The sequence below is a fragment of the Corvus moneduloides genome, chromosome 3, assembly GCF_009650955.1.
Source record: "Corvus moneduloides isolate bCorMon1 chromosome 3, bCorMon1.pri, whole genome shotgun sequence".
Taxonomy (NCBI): Eukaryota; Metazoa; Chordata; class Aves; order Passeriformes; family Corvidae; genus Corvus; species Corvus moneduloides.
Genome location: NC_045478.1, coordinates 81783279 through 81806852, shown reverse-complemented (window position 1 = coordinate 81806852; position 23574 = coordinate 81783279). Strand labels below are relative to the sequence as shown.

The 23574-nt window shown below is 44.7% G+C and overlaps 1 protein-coding gene across 2 annotated transcripts; it reads right to left on the bottom strand.

Moving 5' to 3' along the window:
• Window positions 1-9559: 9559 nt before the first annotated feature.
• Window positions 9560-17586, bottom strand: TBXT (T-box transcription factor T). Of its 2 annotated transcripts, none has more exons than XM_032102453.1 (8): window positions 17024-17586; window positions 16651-16915; window positions 15970-16104; window positions 15138-15199; window positions 14983-15044; window positions 13869-14045; window positions 12453-12582; window positions 9560-11192 (listed from the first exon to the last, which is right to left on the bottom strand). In XM_032102453.1, exons 1-8 carry the CDS (start codon window positions 17227-17229, stop codon window positions 10925-10927), a joined length of 1305 nt encoding a protein of 434 aa, XP_031958344.1. In that variant the 5' UTR covers window positions 17230-17586; the 3' UTR covers window positions 9560-10924. The 2 variants fall into 2 exon arrangements, with proteins under 2 accessions (XP_031958344.1, XP_031958343.1); XM_032102452.1 differs by having other exon boundaries at window positions 12453-12585; window positions 17024-17585.
• Window positions 17587-23574: the final 5988 nt, after the last annotated feature.

The following is a 23574-nucleotide window of genomic DNA, read 5'->3' as shown; positions in this document are numbered from 1 at the left end:
AGGAATAAAAAAAAAACAGCCAGAGCAGTGGAAAGACGCGAGTTCACTGAGGACTGCTCTCTTCTCGTCCGTCACACTGCCCTCCCCATGCCCATAGGCTTGCTTACTATTTTGATTTTTAATTATGATTTTTCTTATATAAGATTTTTAGGATGCTTCTTTCCAAACTAGAAAAGTTTGGTAGCACCAAAGAGCCCCAGAGGGAGAGCCCTTGCCACTGTCAATGCCAGACCGGAGAGTCCCAGTCCAAAGGAGTGGTTCACAGTCTCCTCTCCCATGGCTTTTTGCATTCCAGGCAGGCCAAGACATACAAAAGAGAAAGCACACATTTTAAGTGCATTTCATTTAAAGTAAATTGTCTAAAGTGGAAAAGTTTGCGTTCATTAACAGACTTATTCAGAGATATGAGAACAAATCTCAACAGTAAACCAGTGCAAGATTTGCCCGTCCTTGGCTGCATTTATGAAACCCTACCCAGCAAAATGCCATCACCTGTCCTTGGCTCAGCTCTTCGCTTCAAAACGCCAATCAAAAGAGATTTAAAATGGTCAAGAACATCAATCACAGATACCCTTAAAGCAAAGGTAGAAAGGACAAAACTTTCAGCAAGGAAATTCTGGCAGTGCTGCCTCAGAGGCAGAGCAGGTGTACAAGTAAGGGATGGATTTATTGGAATTGATCATATGCAAGACAGCACAAAAAGTAGTGACTACAACACAGGCAAATCTGAAGTTACTGCTCTTGCAGCTTTCAGATATGCACTTTTAGTCTAAGTTTAGTTTTCCTCCTTGTTAAATTACACAAAACTTACACAATCTAAGAATCAGTAGTATTTCAGTTGATAAAATGTAATTTATTAGCAACAGAGAAAAGGAGCAAAATGTGATAGGCAGCTCTAAAAAATTTTAGTTCTGCTTTGGCAAACGTAAATCTAACGATAGTTTCTTTTGCAGCAGCATTTATTCACAGGGCCAGTTTGAGGTTGGTTCACACTACAAAGCTACACCCTCAGAGAAGAGAAACCCAGTGTGCTTTAGTAATTAGTACACACCATGCTTGCCTAGCAATCAATTTACAGTTGAGAGCTGTGCCAAACCGCGCATCCCGCGGCAACCTCACCTGCTGGCAGGCAGGAGAGACGAGTCTGTCCAGCAGAGGGAGATAACAGACCAGCAGTGAAGCCTGTTCCCCTGGTACAGCCCCGCGCTCGGAGAGGTGCTCCGCCCTCCCTCCCTCCCCGAGAGCCTAGAGAGCATCCTATGGGATGGGGAAGGGCAAGAGCAGAACGGGGTTAAGGGGGAGGGAAAGAAGCACTTTCGAGAGTAATAAAGAACTTGCTTGCTTTGAAATTCTGAAAATGGATCTAAGCGGGCAAATAAAAAATTAGTGCTTTTTTGGTTGGATTTTTTTTGGTTTTTTGGGTTTTTTTTAGTATTTGGTCTAACAAAACAATTTCACTTAGGCAGGCAAAAAGGAGATGTTCAAGCTCGCAGTAGCCCAAAGAGGAAGCCTGATGCTTCAGCAGGGTTATCAGTCAAGAGTGTTTTATGCTATCTAAAATATACCAAAGCTTTTATTTTCTTCTTATTGAAGTACCCCTGATGTGCTGTAACAGAGGTCTGAGAACAGAAACTACCAGTTCTTCATAGGCAAGACCTGCTTGATCTTGCTCTAGAAATAAGAGTGACATTTTGGTGGTCACTTCAGGACCTTGACACCCCTGGCAGCCAGCAGAACCTCCAGCTCCCATGCCTTAGGGAGCACATGTGCCACATCTGCAGCACAGAGCAGAGGAGAGACGGTGCTGGGGCTGCATCCTGACCACCCACTTGGGTGTGGCAGCACAAGGATGGGCTTCCTGCAGGGCTCTTTTCTGAGGCCTAATCACAGAGCTGTCTTAATTTTTCTAACTCTAAATACTTGCTAAGTGCCAACAGTGGCACCCTGAACCCTACAGAAATTCACCACAAGAAGGGGGGGAAGCAAAGTGCTTCCAAACATTTCAAGGTGATAGAGCCTACAGAAGGAAGTCCCTGCACAAGATCCATTCTCCAAATCCTGATTTTGGTGCAGATCACTTCCCTATAGCAATGCACAAGAAAGCAGCACAGATGAGGTTGCAAGTAGAGCCAACACAGTGGGCCTGGTAGCACACACATATATACTTATGGGAGCCATCGCATTGGCAGCACCACCCCAGAACCCATTCCAGGGGACAGAACAAAAGCTAAAGCAGAGAGGAATGTGTCTTTCAGGACCTCTGAATTTTTCTTAAAAGACAAATGAACGAACAAAAAAAAAAAAAGTACATAAAAAAAGATGGCACACAACTAAGAAATCCAAGATTCAGGATGAAAATGAATATTTTAGTGATAAATTTCAATCCTGAACTTCATTGGGACCACCACAGTCACATGAAACAGAGGTGGAATAAAACTGAGGATAAGTAACAACCATTTGATGTCAAGTCTGTCAAAGCAAAACAGACCCTACTGGCAGCCTTTCTGAGCATGGACTTTGTGCATGTCATCAGCCAAGCTTCACTAGTGCAAATTTATACAAGGAAAAAGAGAAAGTCAAGTTATGGGGTGAACCTACCTGCTGAAATCCAGCTTCTGGAGCTCTCTGAGAGTTTGCCTTATCTAATTACCTAACAGCAGAAATTCAACAAAGAAAGGCATTCCTTAAACTGACAAATTAGGAGGCTGAGGGAATGCTGTCATTTATTCATCAAGGCAAGTCAAAATTAAAAGTTAGCTTTGTTTGCTCTCACTGGTCAGTTTAAAACACAAATTCAGTCTTCTGACAGGCAGTTTTCCAAGGGCTGTTTAATTGCTACCATTTTTCAGCAGTCAGCATATTTGCAGAATTCCCTGGCATGCCCCAACAACAGCTCTGTGGTTTGCAGAAGCAAGTGCTTTCAAGATGAGTATCATTCCTCACCTACATAGAAAAATGTGCTTGTAAGTAAAAAAAAAAAACCTACATAGAGGAAAAATTGCTCAAGTCCAATTGCCAAAGTTCATCTCTTTTTATTCATCCTGGAATGGAAGGCATCACCAACTTTATATTCAAGTTAGCATAGAGTTGTTTGTTATTTTAGTGTCATAAAAAAGTAACTCCAGCTTAGGGTAATCACACTTACTCTCATTTATTTCCTGTTACCATCTACATGAAAACCCCAGTGACAGCATGGCAATCCTCTATGATCTCTCTGTAGAATAGATCAGTACACTCACTACAAATAACCCAGTCAGAGAGAAAAGAAAATTTCCGTAAACGCAAGACAGGACTCATTTTCTCAAGTTTCCTGACTCAGTGCTCCCATTCCACCTACATATCTCACCCTAAGCCTGGATTTCCCCCTTCCTCTGCACAGATCCCCAGCTCCTGCCCTGCAACCATCCTCCCAGCAGCTGCACAGCAGCTGAAGCACCACCAAAAGGTGACAGAGTCTCCGGCTGCCAAGGGCATAAGAAAAAAGTACATCCAGCCTGCAGCTACTTTTTGGGGTGCTTCTGAGAGTTTGCATGTGTCCAAACTAAGAGAACAGGAAGAAGGTAGAAGTTTCACAGGCACCAATAGCAAGAATGCATTTCATTTTGCAGAGATGTAAATTAACTGTGGCAACTGCATAAACCTGCTGCTGGGGCAAGTGGAAATTTCTCTTTCCCTCCCACCCACCATAGGCAACCTACAACATAGCAAAGAACAGATGATGGAAACTTACATGAGCCACCCAGTAAGAGTGGGACAACCAGAACATGTAACTGTCCTGGATTACAAGTATTATAAATACCTCTCACACAGACCATACACCTTTGGACAGTAATTCAGGCATAGGACACAGCATGGGACACCACTTCTAATGTATTGAAACAAGAGCTTTCATGTGGGAAGTTCTCGGAATTATTAAAGTTTCAAAATTACCATCACAAATGTTGTCTTAAGGTGAAGGATAGATCAAGAATTAAGTTTCACACATTTAGTGCAGTGCCCAGAACCCAACTCAACAAGCCAAAACCTTTTGTAGAACAGTGCCAATGATTGTGCAGGGTAAATAACAGAAGCCGCCTTGAATTTAGAATAACATGGCAGGTCAAGCAGCAGCCAGCATCACCACTGCCTCCCTGTCACCAAGAGAGGCCTGGAGCAGCTGAAGGCAGACCTCTTGGCAGAAACAGTCATTAGTTAAATACATTAGTGGTCACCAAGACCACACTGGGCCAAGCTGCTGCTGTGGAGGCTATGCCACAGGGCAGAGACGAGAACCACACTTCCAGCTCTCCAAGCCACCCCACCACAGCAGTATGGTCAAGAAGCTGCTCTGCCTCAGCAGGACATACTGAAGAAGACCTCACCAATCCAGAGCAGCTCATTTCTCTCAGTGCCATCAACCCCACAGCATAATCCTAGCCCAGGAGACATTCCATGACTTACCTGAAAGCTCCAGGCTGGCTGTTTCTGAGGAACAAAAGACAGGCTCACCACTAGCCTGCACATTCCAAATATATCTCAATTCCCTTTCTTCCCCACCGGTGGCTCAACCTCCCACACAGCTGGCTCCACCTGCTCCAAAATCCCCACCTGTGCCCACCCAAACTAGCATCACCTGCCTGCTCCACCTCAGAGCCCACAGAGGCCAGCCAGCAGCGAGGTGGGTGTGTGCCACCTGCGTGCCAGCTCTGTGGGCTAAGGCAGCCCAGTTTCTGCAGGGTCACAAGGCCTTTTGTAATGGACCATGAGCTCTCCAGCCTGCACACCAGCCCCTGCATAACTGGTATTGGATCTGAGATCATAAATATGAACAAACAGGCAGGTGTCGTTCACAAGCTGCTGAATGTTCTGGTTTCCTTTCCATGTGTCCTGTCAGGTTTCTCTGGTTTTTTCCCCATTCAGCAAGTGAGTTTTTTCCAGGTTGCCTGTGTAGCTTTTCCTGTACTGACTGACATAACATGGGCCTTGGATGACACTGCAAAGAGAAGTCACTGAACAATATTCAGAGAACCTAAGTGCTGCAAACCAGACCCCAGACACTGCCAAGAGCAAGGACAAGAATGCCCACTGTCCACGTGCACAAAGAGAGGAGAGAGAGAAGTGGGGTCACTGTACCATTAGAGCATGATGGAAATTAAGGCTAGTACAAGTTTTTTTCCTCAAGAACTCATTATCCTGCTTCTGTTCTCACTGACTAAGATGAGTTATAATAAGGAGGCAAAGGCAGAAAAGCTAATGGGAGGTTTAGCACTTTCTTTAATGTCTTAGTCCAAAAGTCAAGAGATCATTGACAAAATCTCCTGAAGAGGTGAGGTTCAGAGATGTCACTAATGCAGAGCAAAAGGGAGATATCTCACAGAACAAACTAGAAAACTGGGGAGCAATGAAAGTGGTATAAAGCTGACTGGGACAAGGGCAAAGTCACAGTCAAAGACTAATAATACTTTCTGACAGATGATGGGAGGTCATAGCAAAAAATAGCTAAAGATGGGTGTGGATCACCATGACCATCAATCACTGATCTAACTCTAGATAATGAAAATGTGTTTTTCAAAGTTATCAAAATTATTAATTCCAGTGCAAATAGGGAAGCAGTATGCCATTGCATAGGCTCTTCTGCAAGCCCATGCTTTGTACCATGGACACTCCATCTCTCCCTTTCATCGAGCCAGACATGGACAGAGGGCCAGCAGGACAGGGAACGCTACCAGAGAAGAAGAGAGGGGTTTTATAACCTATCAAAAGTGAGGCTGAGAAATTACTTTCTAACAACACATATCAGCTTAAAGACTACCAGGGGAGAAGAATCACTTAAACTGGGAATAGGTTTTGGCTCAAGATCAGATAGTCATAAGACTATTACAGATAAATTTCAGCTGGCAATTAAAAGATACCTCCTAAGCAATGAGAAGCAAGGGGTCTGCAAAAGTCTGCCAATCAGCAGATAAATAAAAGCAACACCACTGGCCACAGGTAAAAGCCTCCCCAGAATCTCATCCATTGTTTTTAAGCTGAACACTGGTGCTTTCCCAAAAGGGCTTGGTGAAGAGATTTTCTATAATTAAGGAACTAGATTCAGGAAACCCCTTCCAACTCTCTGGTACAAGTCTAGTAATTTCATATCACAGATGAATTACTGGCATTGATGGAGTTACTGAAGCAATTAATTAGTTTACTAGCATCAAGAAACAACCTACTTTTCTAGTGCTGCAAGACTGGGAGAGGAGAGGGAAAAGCAAGAAACAGCTTCAAGCTGCTTGCCCAGCAGGTACAGACAGTCATCCCTAGGAATCCTAGGGTCACATACCTGTGACACCATCTCAGGTGGTGCCTTGGGAGACAAGGCTCAGAGACATGTCAGGAGTGCAGCACCAGAAGTATATTATGGTAACTGTGCCATTCTGGAAAAAAAAAAAAAAGGGGCATGGGGGAGGAGAGAAGCTTTGATTGGCTTGAAATTTGAATTGCAGTGAGCTGTGTGAGCATACCAGGAGTATGCAATATATGGCAGCCCCAGTGGACTGCTGTTCGCTCCACACTGACCAGCTGACATCCAACTCTGGGAAGCTATCACTGGGAATGGGCATCAGCACGTCCCCTGCTCCTATTGGCAGTGTAGATGGACTTGAGAAATGATAAACATGATAAACACAAGCCAGCATTTCAGCTAACAAAAACTAGCAGTGTCCACTTAGGAGAGCAGGGGGCGAAGATGAACACAAAGGACAGAAGGACCAATTCTGTGAATGATAGAGCACTGGTAGCTCCAGGAGGAGATTCCTGAGAAGCCCTGTGCCTTCTCTGTTTACAAAAGCAACTGCTGTAGCCAGCCATATAATCTTGGGCTTTAAAGCCCACAGTGTCCAGATCCTCGATATCACATTGGTGTGTACAGTGGGAGAACCTGGCTTTGGATTGTTACCTTCTCAAAGAATTTTTGATATTGTCAAAAATAACTCTGTCTATAAGGTGCTACTAGACATTATGAGAAATACTAGAACTGCACCATGCACCACTCAGACTGGCTCCCTCATTTTCTTTACCTCAGTTCCCAAAGGCATGGACATCCAGGAACAGCTAAAGCCAGGACCTCTAAAGAAGATATTATTTTCTGCACAGATAGAAACCTCTGGAATGAGTCTGTGTGGTTTAAAAAAAAATTACATGTTTCTGATTCTGTCTTCTTTATTCCTGACTTCCAATATATTTGGGGGGTTAATTTTTTTTAACTTTTTATTTTTATTACATTTTATTTGTATTTACATGAGTGATGCAGTACCTTAAGGTGTATTATCTCTACTCATAAATTTAATTGACATCTATTGGGGAGAGTCAGGCTGGAGACAAGCATGGAAATACAAAATCTCACATTTTACTCCTGCTTGGAGCTGAGTATTGACATGGCTTTTGGAGGCAGAGCAAGACATTTCTGCACAATTGGGATGAGGGTTTTACAAAGATTTTTTTACAGCCAGCATTTGTTGCCCAAAGGAAAATAAAGGTAAAAAGCATTTACCCACTGAGGTGGTAAACAGTATAGGTTTCCTAAGAGTTCTGAGCATTTGGACTTCTCCCAGCCTCACAGTCTGTAGCCCCAGTGTTTGGCTGGTGTGCAGCACAGCTGGGAGCAGTGAGGAGTCATGGTGGACCTAGTACCAGAAAAGAGCAGAGCCACACTCACAGGTGGGGCCGTTTGAGATGTCTCACACCAGCCTTCCTCAGCATTTGGAAACATCACCTACATTGGTGCCTTTCTCTTGCTTCCACCAGCAGCGCCAGGGCTGCACCAGCCAGCAGCTGAGGAAGAAGCACAGCACGGCTGCCCTGAGCCCACGGGTGAGAAAAGCGGCTCCAGAAGGGTCACACAAAGTTCATTTTCAGGTATGAGTACACAGACATCAAAATGCTCTATCTGCCTTAAAGTGGCTTGCAAATTGCACTCACTGAAAGGTTTTGGCTTCTTTAATTTGAAAGTATGGGGGGGGGGGGGGCGGGGAAACATCCCACACCAAAAAAAGCCAACTAGGTAAGATCCATCTGATACCAGCATTAAGTAGGGCCGAGCCCCCTCACTTCACAGCCCAAAGGCTCTAGCTGGAGGCAGGTTAGTTCAGAGAGCCATAGCTCATTCTTATAATAACTAACCTCAACTATTTTCATCCACATGGATGTGAAACCATTTCTTCAGTACAAGGTCTGCAAGAACCTGAGAAACTGCTGACCCTGGTGCTGGGCAGCAGCTGCGGGCTGTCCTCCATGCAAGACTCTGTGCGGGAAAGACACCATGCACAGAGACAGCTTCCAGCTCTAGGCCTAGCACCTCTCCTGCTTTATGGGTCCCTGTCACTGCACAGACCGCCCAGGGAGATGGTGGAGTCCCCATCCCTGGAGTATTTAAAAGACGTGTAGATGTGATACTTAAGAGACGTGAGTTAATGGTTGGACTCAATCTTGAAGGTCATTTCCAAACTAAATGATTCTACAGCAGGTTGATCATCCTCTTCCCCTGACATGCCTGCTTTGAGGGCACAGCTCTGGGGCAAGGGATAAAGCTGGCTCCCTCCCCAACATGAGCTGGGCTCCCCCACCATGTCAGCTCTCAGAAGTGGCATGTGCACACTCAGCTACACACAGAGCCACAGTAGTGCTGATCAGCTGATAACAGACTCCTGAAGTAGCTGAAAGTACCAGGCAGCAGCTTGGCATTTATTACTTGGTTATCAAGGTACAACACAGCAGCTGCCAGGCTTGCATCCAGCTCCAGCATTTACCCTAGAAACTGGTCAGTGTGGGAAAAGAGCTTTCACCTGGCACCAAATGCAGTGACCGTCTCTGAATACCAGTCAGTCAAGGATTTATCAAAATGAGGCAAAACCAGAGATGGGGCAGGGGGAGCGGGAGAAAGCAGGGAGAGGTGGATGAGAACTTTTTGAACTTTCGCCCACAGACAGAAGCTGACATGCGGCAGGAACCATTTGTGAAACCGTTCCGTGGAAGGTCAGCATACTGTAGGCTTGATACGACTGATGTGCATTTGCTTCACCTTTCCCACTGCCCCCACAAACTGAAAATCAAGCATGGAGTTTGTCTTAAGAATCTTTACTTCTTTTTTTTAACTTAAATTATACATCCGAAATACAAGTATAAAATGTAACAATGAAATAGGCTGCTAATTTCTACAAAATAGTCTAAATAATAATGCACTTACATCATTTACACAATTTACCTTCACAATAAAATAGGAGCACTTAGATCAATATTTACATATTGACAGAGGATGTGGCTGTGCAGCCATCCCATTTCTGGTGCTGTCTCCTGCTGGAGTACCTCTGGGAGACTGCTTCCTGCAGTCACACACAGACCCTTCTGCAGGGAAAACACCCTGCCAAAGCCTTTCTAGGTACAGGGACCTGCCCAAAGGGTACCAAACAGACCAAAACAGTGGCAAACATTTGCTTTTTTATCTTATAGCTGCCACCATAGCACATAAGCACACATCAGTGAGTTATTTAAGGAATTCCCTGATACAGAATTTTGCTTTGCTATATTAGGCACTTCATTATAAAAGTTATTTATATGGCTTATGCAAAAGAACTCACTTTCTTCAAGATATTTATTTGCCAGAGTCAGTGGGAGAAAGAGATGAGTCTAAGGGCACACTTTCAGCCAAGGTTTTGGGTTTGCCTGCATTAGGAATTTGGATCACATTACTTCATATCATTAATGAAGGAACTATTTTATAAAGACCTGTTCCTTCCAGCAAGTCAAGCAGTCAGTGTATTTTAAGTCTTATAGCTGCACTTTTGTGCAAAATCCTTGACAGCTACAGATTTCGCTCTTCCAGCAAGTTAACTACTTACATCCATGCTGTTCAATGTGCCATTGTGTGACATATCCCACAAATGATTGTCTTAAAGTTCACTGTAGGTTGAGGTATTATTTACACATCTTCTACATGTTAGTTAAAGTTGTAACTTACCAAATAAAAGATAAAGTTGTAACTTACCAAATAATAAATATAGGTCAGAGTAAAAGATTGAAATAAAATAAATTAGAATGATTCCCCAGGTGTTGAATTCCTTCTCTTAAGGCCTGAACCAAAGAGTCAAAAAAAAAAAAAACCACCAAAACAAAACACCAAGTGATGTATTTTCAATGGTTCAAAAAGGTTTTGGATAGGGCTCCTAATTAGACACTGTCTGTTTGAAAATGATACATTTAGCTAAGCTGATGGGTATTTGAAATCCATATGATCAAACAGCAAAACTTACCTCTAAAAGAGTCTTTTGGGTAAAACTTTTTAGACCAAACATTAATACTGGTTTTATTGGGAAGAATATAGTTCTTCAAGATTGTCTCAACATTAATTCAGCAGCAAGGAAATAAGCGTACAGTTAAGAACACAACGTATTTGTGAAGCAAATACGTGTTAGTGCACATGATTTTCCAAAAACTTCACTCCCCAGCTACATTTGTGCATATTTCAGAATGCCTCTAACTAGATGGTTAATAAAAGTCTTCTCATGACTATAGCTAAATTTGCAGTTTGAAAAAATTAACTGAAAAACAGTTAGGAGTAACTTACTCAAGAACAATGCCAAATTTCCGGTCCAAATGTATCAGAACACTGAGAAACTTGGAATCCAAGTAAAAATCTTCAAACTTAGGTCTATCACACTTCAAAAAAGAAAAAAATATTAAAAGCAGTGAATCTGCTCTCAGAATTGCACACTCACCAGGTTTGTAAACTCTACATGAAGTCAGTGATGCACCGTTCACTATAAGAGGTATAATGCGGATGCTCTATGCAGAGCAGTGCAGATGCTTTTTGTTCACCATTTCCTTCGTCTCCTCTTTCTCTTCCTTGAGGATTAAGCATCTAAAGTAATTCAGTAGCTATAAGTGTCTTAGAGGAAGAGGCCTGGGTTTACATGGAAGGGGGCGTGACAGGTGTCCACGTGGATGCCAGCCTGGCATGTGCAGAGGTGTCGTACTGGCTGTCGGGCAGGTCCGTGGGCGCCGCGCCGTCGTACAGGGGCGAGGCGGAGGAGGCGGCCGTGACTGGGTGGGGCAGAGTGGAGTAGTGAGCTGGGGAGCCACGCAGGAACTGGGAGCTCAGGCCATTGGACATCCCGCTCGGCTGGGACACCGGCGTGATGGTGCTGTTACTCACAGACCACAAGTTGGGGTACTGACTGCAAGAGGGAAAGCCATAAATAAACCAAGGTATTAGTGACTCTAATGTCTGCTGGCTCAGCTCACAACACAGCCCCCAAGCCAGGTCCATTTGCTGGAGATGGTGAAATTCTCTAGGCAGTTCCCAGCCACTCCGACACAGGAAGGACCCCCAGGCAGAATTTGTGTTCATGGCACCCCCACAAGTAAATCAAACTTCTCTATTTTCCACCAGATAGGGGGTTAGACAAAAGGGGCGGCAGAAATGCCTTCCTTGAGGTTCCACAGTTCCAGTTCTACTGGTTTTACCTTCTTAAGAACGCAGTGACAAAATCGAAAGTCAGGGAACTTTGCAACTTCCTAAATACATATCCCAGGGATAAGACAGGGAAAAAAGCGCTAGAAAGACCTCTTGACTCAATCTGTGTTCAGGACTAAAGCTTATATTAACTCATACTGGGTAGTAGTACATAGCCTGATTAACAGTTAAGTATCAATGTGCATGGCTCAAATGCAAAAATGCATTCCACAAACAGAATGGTAGGTCTGAATTGCTGAGAAAGATGTCCAAATCTTGTCCCTCTGCACTTAATAGCAAATATTTTACCACCTTTTCTGTATCTCCTTGAATTTTCAAATTTAGCTCTAAGGGATTAAGTGCAAGTTAAGTTTTTGCTAAAGCATCCGAAAGTTTAATTAAGATTGTAAGTACAAAGAGGGGAAAAGATTCTTTTTTATGATCACAAAGTATAAAGACTTTCACCACATGTACCATCCCATGCTATGCTAGTTAGCGTGGCAATGCTTAAGTAAAGAATTACTGCCCCAACCCTGTGCTCCTTCTCCACACTACAGTTCACTGCTCCATCACTAGTAGCAGAACAAGGATTTATGAAGATGGCTGGGAAAGCAGTGACCAGCTAAAATGAAAGGGATAAAAAAATAAACATTTTAAACACCATTATGCGTAAGAGATGAAACTTAAGGAAGCATCCTCAAATTCAATCTATGTTTGTCCAAGCAATTTGCAATCCTTAATCTATCAAATATTGCTGTCACAAGTATCTACATTTCCAAAACATAAAAAAAAAAATTATCTTTCATCAATCTGTTTTCCTTGTGGACAGTCCTTCTCAGTGCCCCACAGAGTGCTGATGGTTCATACCAATGGCCAAAAGGTCTTCTAACATGCTGGTGACTCTTTACCTCCTTTTTCAGCCTTTTCTTCCTAGAAAGTACCAATACACAGATTTGAGGGCTCATGAGGGATGGACTCCTACCTGGAGCTGGCAGCTGTGCCAGTGCTGTGACTCATGGGCAGCATTGCTGTGTGTGTAGTAACTCCTAGAGAAGACCAGTTGTCATGGGACTGCAGCATGGATAGGCAGGCAGAGGAGTTGTCAGCATAGGCTGCTGAGAAAACACATAATCACTTACAAACACTAGAATCCAGCCAAATAACAATCTTGTATTTAAATGCAGAGGTTTAAATCATCCTTCCCCACTACTGCCTTGGGGGAAAAAGAAAAAAAAAAAAAAAGACAAAATTACACCCACACAGAAAAAACAAAGCCAGTAACCACTTGTGTCAAGCTCACACTTTCATTGGCATTGCCCTGATGTGCTGTTTTGCTCGACTCATAACTGCAAAATCTTATTTCTGTGAAGGGCCTATGACCAAAAGGCTGTCTGCAAACCAGCTGCTAATTCAGCACATGATATCTTATTCAGTCAGTGGGAAAAGGAGAGCTCTTTATTTACACTTTCCCAATCAGCTGGGGACCTTCCAGGACACCTTTATCTCCATGACCCACTCTGGCAGTAACAGTCTGGCAAAGCTGGATAACAAGCGTACCACTGGATCACACATCCCAGTTTTGAGCTGAGCATGCCACCATGGGCATGCTCATGAAATCTGTCTTGGGCACCATCAGGAGTGACTGGACTGTGGCTTAGACTACTCAGCTTGTGGCCCAAACTGGCTGGCTCACGAGGAAGCTATAAAGGCAACCCCAGCCACCCATAGTGAGAAGGAAGTTGCTGTGGTAGCTAGCTAAGGGAAGGAGGTTCTTTGCTGAGAACCAGGGAAAAAGAAAGAACACCAGAGAGGTTTTGTTCTTTTATTTTTTTTAAGTCACAAAAACAGAACTTGCACAAAATTTCCAGGATGCAAGGGAAGTTCACAGAAAGCTAGTTTTCCACTTCAAAATGAACTACAAAGCTACATACAAGATTGGGCAGGCTGCATCTAGAAGCCCATGTACTTCGTAATTCAAAATATTAAGTACTTTTTTAATGGGAACCTTCAATATCTATACAGCCCGAAAGCAAAAATCGTTAACCATTCTTCTTTGCCAGAAGAAAGAAAAAATTTTATAAAACCAACCAGCCAAAAAAACCCCACTGCTAAAAATGCCCTTCTCACCCTTAAGCACCTAGTGCCTGAGATACGAAGTCTTAAGATACTTGGCTACTTCTGAGCACACCTTCTAAAAGCTCTGCAGTTTACTCAGCTCCATATTGTTTGTGTCTATCCAACAGCGGAACGTTCATAGACAACAACCCTGATGCACAGACATTACCTACAGCCACAGGTAACAGACACTAACAAAATCAGACCCTCAGTTATAAAGACACTGGGAACACGTGCTCATCTCAGTCCCCATCTTTTCCCAGAGCTGCAGCCTCAGACTTACTTGGCGAATTGTTCCTGTGTGTGTAGGGGTTGGCGTAGGGCGCAGGCCGGTGGTTCCTCAGCGATGAGTACCTCTCACAGCTGTGCGCAGGGGACAGCGACAGCGAGGCTCCAAACTGCGCGTGAGGATTGGCAGGTGGACACAGAGTTCCACTTCCAGGAATAAGCCAGCTACCTACTGTGGGGAAGCAAGAGGTCTGTAAGAGGGGTGCATAGTGCAGCCAGGCAGAGAATCACAGCAACAAGACACACAACTGAATAGCGAGGAAATGCACACTCAGGAAAGGAAACTGAGTTTCAACATAGCTGGAAAATCTGGATCTTTACAACTTTCCTAAATGCTCTTATGAAGGAAAATTAGAAAACGTCTTGTGTCAAGGTAGCTTGTTTTTTAAATTTCCATTTAATTACAACAACAGTAAGGAAACATGGAAATTGTTAAACCCTCCCATACGTAGGTAGTGTGTGCTCAGTAATTGTCAGCATAGTATTCAGTTTTAAATTGCTCTTTGGGGGTCTCAATCTACAGCTAAGTACTGAGGTTTCTCAGACTGCTAAGAACTCCTCTTAAAAATTAAGTATTTTCCCTGAAACAAAATAATTCCTACTGCAAATCAACTCCCCCATCCTTTATAGGCTGCAGTCATTTTGTTATCAATAATCTGTTAAAACAGAAATCATTAAAACACTAATGCTTTTCAACCATCTAAAAGAACTTTTTTAAGCAAATGCCCATAATTTTCTTAGAGTACTTAATATGTAAGTACTGTCTCAATAAATTTTATGAAATAAACTTTTGTCTCCATGTCCATATGAACATGTCCTTGTATAAAAAGGCAGATGTCTTTTTGGACATGAAGGCAACTCTGCAAGATTCTATTAAATTATTTTCAATGCAATAAGTCTTAACCACACACAGACATTATAGTGTTTATACAATCATAAACATGCATGAACCACAGTCACAAAGGCTGGTAACATTCCTCTCTCTGTCAGCTAACAAGCTAAAGCATCCGAAGGATCAAGCACTGGTTTCGAAGCTTTGCTTAACTTAACAGAGAGTAGATGGAAGAAATCAAAGTTATGCTCATGATGCACAATGAAAGGAAACATACACTGTGAATACCCAGACTGCTGGTTGTCCCCCACTTCCTCCATCATGTCTTTGTGATCACTTCTACAAAAGAAACAGTGCTGTATGAGTTAAGAATATGTCTTCACAAGTCTATCTTTAAAATCCACATTTTAGAATTAAGTTAAGAGCTCTCACCTTTCTTTTGCATCAAGAAATGCCTTTGCAAACGGATTGTATTTAATTTTTAAAGCTGTGATCTAAAAACAACAACAAATATCTTTATTCACATGTATCACCATTCATTATCACACTGATACTAGGATTTGAATTAGGACTATCCACTGAAGTTAATAAAATCACAAATTTTTGAAGAAATAAAAGTAGGCCCATAATAGCAACTGATGGGCATGAATTATACAGCTCCGTAAGGTCTGAAGTATTATCAAAGGACTAGGAGTTAGTCTCTCTGCCAAATCTTAAAAGGCTGAATTGCCTGAGTTCATTGATCATCTAAGGAAACACCTAAGAAAGGTAGTAAACTAAATAGTTATAAAAATCTTCACATTTCAAGCCAGAGGAGATTGGACATCAAAGAAATCTCAGAAAATTTGATAATTACAACTTCATTCAACACAGACATGCATTTGGGCTAACAGAAAAAAGGCCACTCCAAAAATGGTGCATTCAGTACTCAGCCATTTCACCGTGTAGCTGAAAATGACAACTGTATTTTTTACCACAGTTGTTTGCCCCCACAGAAGCTTTTAAGAATTACTCCCCTAGAAGGAATCTGAAGTACATATTGAGACAAACAGTGACCAGAACTTTGTTTGATCCTTCATTCATAGGGCTTAGACACACATGAATTTCATCTTTCATATTTAGCTTCAAAAAAAAAAAAAAAAAAAAAAATCACAGGAAGAACTGAAAAATGCGAAAGGAGATCCATTATTTTGCTCTTTAACATGCACATTTTGCTACTTGAAACCTCCTGGTAATGGCATCTTCTCTTCCCCGCTGTGCATACCTCTTCATTCTGGTAGGCTGTCACAGCTATAAACTGGGTTTCTGGGAAGGAATGGCTGGTGATCATCCGCTGCGGGCCACCCACTCGCACTATGTGAATCCGTGGCTCATACTTGTGCAGGGAGTTCAACATGATCTGTGAACAAACAGAGCAGGTGAGCAGTGACAGAGCAGTGGCAGATGCTGGCAGACACAAAGGTTTTAGAGTATTCATCTTTCCATCAGAAGTGAAAAAGGCAGTAAGGATGAATAAAGCCTAAAACAGAAGCTGTGAGAGAAGGAAAGACACACTGAGGCCAGACACCACAACTTCTTGCACAGTTATCCTCATCCCTGTTACTTGACAAGGCACTCTCAGAGTCACAAATGCATCAGCAAGTCAGACAGAAAGATTCATCTACCACACCACTGACATTAGCAGATATTCAGACCAGAAAGAGACTTGCAAAAAAGAGAAGGTGATAAAACATCAAGGCACCCATCCTCGGTGGAAAGCAGAGCTCTCCTGAAGAAATTAATTTGGATGAATTTGGGGAGGGGGGGAGGGAAGAGGAGACGAAGTGCGACCCATACCAATACGTTTGGTAAGAAAAGTACGAAAACGAGCATTAAGGAGAGAGCGAGCCCGCAGGGCCGGGCCGGGCGGGTCGGGACGCGCTGACCGGCAGGTCCCGGTGTTTACCTGCCCGCCGCCGTTGAGCTTGTTGGTGAGTTTGACTTTGCTGAAGGAGACGGGCGCCTTCATCCAGTGGGCGCCGAAGTTGGGCGAGTCGGGGTGGATGTAGACGCAGCTGGGCGCCTGCGGCTCCGGCTTCCCGCCCGGCACCCACTCCCCGTTCACGTACTTCCAGCGGTGCCCGTCGGCCGCCACGAAGTCCAGCAGGAAGGAGTACATGGCGTTGGGGTCCAGCCCCGACACGCTCACCTTCAGCACCGGGAACATCCTCCTGCGGGGCGACACGGAGGCGCGAGGCACGGCGGCGGGCAGCCCGCGACCCCCGGCCCCAGGCGGCACCGGGGCGGAAGGCAGCGGGGGTCGCGGGGCCGCTCCCTACCTGCCGTTCTTGGTGACGATCATCTCGTTGGTGAGCTCCTTGAAGCGCAGCCACAGGTCGCTGTCCTCCAGCGCGACGCGCAGCTCCCTCTCCGTGGGGTCCCCCTTCTCGCTGCCCGCCTGCAGCTCGCTCTCCACGGCGCTCAGCAGGTGGTCCACGCGGTACTGCGGGGGCTTGCCCGAGCCCTCCGCGCCGGGGGAGCTCATCCTGGCCCCGCGCCCGCCCGCGGGGCAGCTCCCGAGCACGGCAGCGACGGGAACGAGCCGGGCCCGAACCACCTCCCCTCGCCCTCAGCGGGCCGGGCCGCTGTTATAGCCCGCCATAAACGCCCCCCCGGTGACATCACCGCGCCGGCGGGGGGGCCCCGCTGATTGGCGGGCGGCGCCTTTGATCGGCGCGGGCGGCGCTGCCCATTGGCCGCCCGCGGCCATATCAGAACGGTGCCCGCGGGAGCCTGTGATGTTAATTGCAGCCCGCGGGATTAAACGCGGCTATTTTATGTAAATCTGCCCCCAAATGTTTGCACCTCTATCAAAGCCGCCGGGGCCGGGGCTCCGGCAGCCGCGGAGGAAATGGCCCATCTCGGCAACAGCCTCACAACCGGCCAGCGCGGCACCCTCCCGCCGCAGCGAGACCCCCGGTCCGCTTCTAGGCGGGCAGTCCTGGACGGGAGGCGCTCCCGCCGCGGATTCATATTTAGGGAGAAAAAACGGGAAGTCCTCTTCTCCAAGCGGCCGCAAGCGGACAGCAGCACCCCGCCCCGCACGCCCCTTCCCCCCACGCCTGCCCCTGCCCCCTTGTCAGAAACTTCTGCTGCAGGGAAGGGTGCAGCTAGCAGAGACAAACCTTGCGGGAAAAATCAGCCAAAGAGCTGAATCCGCATTGTACAGCGGCTGACCACAAACCTGGCACAGTACGGGCTCTCCCTGTCACGGGCTCCCTGGCTTTTAGAGAGCCCAAGCGCCCACCCGTGAGAAGAGTGTCGGAGTTTGCCTCACAGCACCAGCACGGGCAGTGCCGTCGCAGCCGAGATGCTCGACGGGGATGGTTTCGAGCCATCCCACCTAAATAATTTTTTAAAAATCTAAAAATCAGATCGGTACCTACCGGCCATCCCACCTAAATAAAAACAGACTTCTGAAAACCAGATCGATAGTTAAAGGCTTTGTTTCGTGTAGGAAGGAGAAACCCCCGCGAGCTCCTGTGGGCAAGATGGGAGGCTCAGCCTCATGGGTGAAAGTTTGCAACGGGATGAATTTATTTTGGAGTTATTTGACACAAAAACAAGGGCCGGGACGAGGGAAAAGAGGGCTGCTCTGAAGCACTCCCGCCGGCCGGTGTTGTAATAGTTTGCATTCTCCGGGGCTGCGGCGGTCTGTGGTGTGAGGGAAGTTTATTACCTTTCCGTGAGAATCCCTGGATAGAGGGCGAGGAGGAGAGAGGTGACAATGAGCAGGAAATAGTTCAATGGGGTCTCTTTAAACAATAACAAGTTCTTTAAACGGGAGCAAAGGAGAGGGGAAAAGAAGCGGAGCGGTGTAAAAATCAGAGTTGTTTTTTAAAATAGGCATCTCCTCTTCTCCAAACACCGCGCACCATTGCTGCCCGGATTTTTCAAATTTTAGGAGAAAGTGCCCAGGGTACACTGTCAAGCTGCCTGGCAGCAGAAGGAGCTGGAAGTCAGGGCTGCCAGGGGAAGGCACGCTGAAGGTCCCTTTGAGGGATGCAGACGGTGATTCAGTCCTTTTTGGTTTAGTAGCTGCGGCTTAGGGCTGTATTTTCATTACACAGCACCATCGGGCTCATACATCATTAACTTACTCAACTCCGCAGAGCTTTTTCTCCCCTTCAACCTGACAAGCCGAATTCCTCGAGCCACCTCTCTTCAACCACTGTGCAGAAGTAGGCGAAAAAATGTTATCCCTTCAGATTAATTCTTGCTTTAAAGTTTCTTTAAGCTCTTTCTGCCTGAGCACCTACTGCCTGCTTTTGTCCTCATCGGAAGGGCGAAGCAGCATTTGCAAATAAGTTACGGGCAAAGTTTACTGAGTTGATACGTGGTCACTGCTAGCCGTAGTTGGAGACGATCTTTTCGCTATCGGGTGTTTATTTCGCTGAAGGCGCTCCGCTCAAAACGAGCAACCGCGACCTAACAAAACCTACGAACGCTGAAACCCCGCATGAGCACGGCACGCTGGCCCTCGGGTGGGCTGGCAGCTCCAACTTTGGGTTTTGCTTTGAAGGCGACATTTCAAACATCTTAACCCTGAAAAAGCCGAGTACCAGGAGAGGCTAACCCCGAGGAAGGACCCGCACATACAGTTCCCTGCTCCGTTCGGGTGCCAGGGAGAGAAGGGGCTTTTCACCCCCTGCAGGAGTCGTGTCACTTTTAGGGTACGGTCCGCATGGAAGGGGAGGAGGAAGGGGACAAGAGCAGTGGAGGTGGTGGAGGTGGTGATGGTGGGACGTGTCTAGCCTCGGCTTTTCCGCAGCTCGACGCCACCTGACAATGAACGTGTTTGAGCCGAAAGCAGCAGGAACAGCCGGAACTGAAAGCGACGGAGCAGTTTTGGTGGAATAGGAACCGTTCTGAAAATGTATAAATCAAATAATTAGAGACTATCTAGATTTGTGTTTAGGTGATCTGAGCTTTTAAAACACCATTTAATTCTTCCAGATGGATGCTTCAAGGAAGGACCAATCCCTTTTATATATATGCACTCAAGGAATAGAAAGCCCTTCCGCAGCAGACACTTACCTGCATGGTTAATAGTTTTTGCACTGATCGCTCTCTTTAGGCAAAGAGAGGAGAGTTGAAGTTCAACTTGATTTGATAGATCTCACGTTTTAGTTAATACTTAGCAAATCAGTGAGCTGCTCATCCCAGAAAAATAATGTATGCTCTAAAATTTAGCTGGTCTTTAAAAAAAACCAAGTTTTTCCCGCTTTAAATTTTGAAATGACCATTAAAAAAAAAAGTTTCCAGGAGTTATACATAGTCTTTGGAATGCCAAAAAAAAACCCCATAAAAATAAAAACAAGCCAACAACTGCTCCAAAAGAACCAACAAGCCCAAACCGTAAAGTTTTTCCTCGGCTTGGATTCCTGCCGTCTTTATTTTATTTCCTTCCCCCTCTTTCTGATCTTAATTGCACGTTGGTTCTCAGGAGAGAGGACTCCCCACTTCCACAGTCTTTTCACCGGGAGCTGCAGTGCATGACAGTTTACAGCCAAAAAACTTCCTCCAGCCGAACAGCTATAAAGATTCCCGATTTATAGCAATACTTTCCCTCTTGCATGGGAAGATTAGTAGCCTCCAGCTGTTACTTCATGTTCAGAAGGCCTGTCCGTCATTCCGAACCTTATTCCCCGGGACATCGCTAATCCCCAGACACCTTCCCAGCGGGAACCAGCCCGTCCCTGCGGTCCCAGGGTACCAGCTGCCCCTCTGCAGCTTTAACCGCCTGAGGATGCCGTGCGAAAATGTCAGAGCGTGTTTAAGTATTGGAGGTATTTGTTTAAATATCTTTCAGCTTGCAATTCGAGGGGGGACTCACGCTATTAACACCACCCTTGGTGCCGGATCTGCGTCCCTGCAGCCCCCCCTACCACGTCCCGTCCCCATCCCAGACAGCAGCACCAGGCTGGGCCAGCACCCACTGAGCCCAGGGATAAAACCCACGTTCCAAAGGTGAAAACTTCCCACTTCTCATTCCCTGAAGAGTAAACACCTGCTTTCTCACCACCTAGGTTTTTTCCCCCTTTTTCCCCCTTAAGAAAAATTAATACATTTATCATTGTATATATGTAACTGAGATGTGCATTTCTACTTGTCAGCTGCTTTTTCCTGGACACTGGGGAGAAATGTCCTACTGATACTACTATTGAGGCATTGATGTGGATGTAAATGACATTTTCCTAGGACGGTTCTGCATCTTATTTAACCCGACATATAACTTTCCTTATATATGACTTACACGAAGCCTAGATTGTGCTGGAAGAACTCTTCATAAGAACTCACCACTTTGTAACCCCAGCATGCTAACATATGCTTACATAGGACATGATAACCTGTGAAAACTTGTAGTAGTTTTGTCCATATTAATGTGGGTATTAAGCCTCTGGAATAAGTATGTTTCAGGATCTCCACCTTTAGTTAATAGGATATTAACACAAACACATTTTTGAGAAACATTTTCTTTTCAAGTAGTCTGGGCAGAGCCCAGCATGTTGACTTTGGTTTGTTTTGCTTTCCCCCTTTACCATTTGGGAGGGCACGGCAAAGGCAGAGTGCCATCCTGAATTTTTGGAAGGTGGCAAAATTCCCATTGACTTAGTCAGATATTTGCTTGAGTACTGCTAAGTGCCCTCTCCAGCTCAAATGCTCAGATCCTGAGGTTTCCCTCATGAAAGTCAATGATCAAACTTCCAGGGACTTCAGCGCCTGCTGCACTAGATGGCACCAACTGGGGAAAAACAACAAAATAAACTGAAGCTCCCACAAAAGTCCTTAAGAGAGAGTCTGGCTCAAAGACAGATGAAATCAGGAGCTGTGAGAGTAGAATATTTTGACCTAGAATACCTTTTTCAATATCTTATTGATATTGCTTAGATGACAAGAGCTCTTTAAAACAAGTTTTCCTGAGTGAACTAGTGGGAACAAGGAGATGACACAAACAGGAGCCACTCACCATTCTTAACAGGCGATTTCATTTAAAGCTGCAAAGAGGACAGGCACAACAGGGACTACAGGGGATGCAAAGAGCAGTAGTAGTATGATAGATACTGTTTACTGTATTATCCTGACCTAAAGGATCAATTTAAAAAACTCCAAACAAGCAAAAACTAAAACAACAAAACAAACAAAAAAACCCAACCCAACCCCACACTGAAGACCTATTCTGCTTCTAACAGGGACTGTAGAAATCTGATGACAGAAAGTACTAGTGTTGTCATAGATGTCCTAGCAGGGGTCCTGTTGGGAGACCCTGCCATAAACAACACCTTTTCTTATACTTAATCCATATAGCTCCCAAAGAGCACTAATGTAAACTCAACTTTCCTTGCTGAGATATGTTGGAGGAGGTTAAAAAGCTACTGTTCAGGTCTTAAGTACAGAAGTCCTCAGATTTGCTGACATCAATGACCAAAACAGACTTCTACTGGAAATATTCATCTTTGCCCTAAGCATATGCCTCTCTTTATAAAAGTATGCAGTGCTAAGAATCAAACTTTCTTTCACAATTCTTTTAACATCAATAAAAGACTTAAGGAATTTGGAAATCTATAATTTTTCCTTTACTTTGAACATTTCATGAGGATCACCATAAGGCTTAAGACAAACTGGGTGCTTCACAGCTAGACAATGTTAACACCTCTACATAAAGAGATGTAAGTCCTTATCTGTAACTGCAGAATTTTAAAAACCAAATAAATATCTTTTCCATTTTTTGTAAGGGTTTTTTTCCCCTCCTTTACTGTTAAGTGCTTCTCTTCATTCTCCTCACTGGACCACAGGAAAGGCAAATACACAGCATTAATGAGCACTATTTTATATTTTATAAATAAGGATAACATTTTTAGTATTCATCTGTCAATTTGTGTATAAATCTAGACTATTTTGTGCTTTGGAATCAGTAATTGCCTTGAATGTGGCCTCAAAGCTTACAGCCCCTCCTGAACTCTTTACTGCCAAGATTATTTCCTGATTTCTTGCTCTAGGTAACTGCCTCATCCATACGAAATAAAAGGATTTGGATAGCTTCAGCCATGAGGGGTTACTGGAAACAAATTCTCTGCCTCTCATCATCAAGGAAGCTCTCAGATAAAAAAACTGTTTTCTTTATCTTGTTTGAGTTAACCTCCACTGACTGACATCAAAAGTTTTGTATAACATGCTTTCATCATGTTGGTGCAGCAGATTCAGGGGATAAGGACAGAAACTTAACTCAACCTAGGGATTATCTGAACTCACATATAGCATGCTCTTACATCAACTGAGCCACTTTCTAGGTCCCTCCACTGTACTCTTCCTTACACTGCTCTGAACACAATTAATTTATTTCTTCCAAGCTCTATGACGTACCTCTGTTCTCCATACCTAACTCTTCATCTTACCCACGCTCACTTCACCAACAAGGTCTTCTCCACACCTAACTATTTTCATATTATTACTTCTAAGACAGTGAAATATTCACAAACTGATCAAGTCACCACCATATTTTCCTGTAAATCTTTTTCCCATTATAGGCACAGCATTTATGTTGCACACCATGCTGGACAGGTCTGTTTGGAGGAAAATACATGGGAGAAGGACCACACAGAGCAGAAGAATGGGACTGTCACACCAACGACTTCACATCCGGACAAGGAATAAATAAGCAAGGCAACACTCATTGGAAAGTGGTAATTGCAGAGAAATGAGAAACTGCTGGCACCACAGCTCCTTAAGGAAGCTCATGTTGGTCTTCTCAGAGAGACAATGGGCAAAACTAAGGCCAGCTTCTGTCTCTCACTCAGGCTCAGACCTGGAGAGCACCTTCTGAGACATA

Bases quoted from the DNA above. Each gene is read 5' to 3' on its own strand.
- TBXT (XM_032102452.1), bottom strand. From the start codon at position 17,229: ATGAGCTCCCCCGGCGCGGAGGGCTCGGGCAAGCCCCCGCAGTACCGC. The intron at 16,105-16,650 runs GTAAACACCGGG...GTTTGTTCACAG, and splicing joins AGCTCAACGGCGGCGGGCAG to ATCATGTTGAACTCCCTGCA. The intron at 15,045-15,137 runs GTGAGAGCTCTT...TTTCTTTTGTAG, and splicing joins TTTCTTGATGCAAAAGAAAG to AAGTGATCACAAAGACATGA.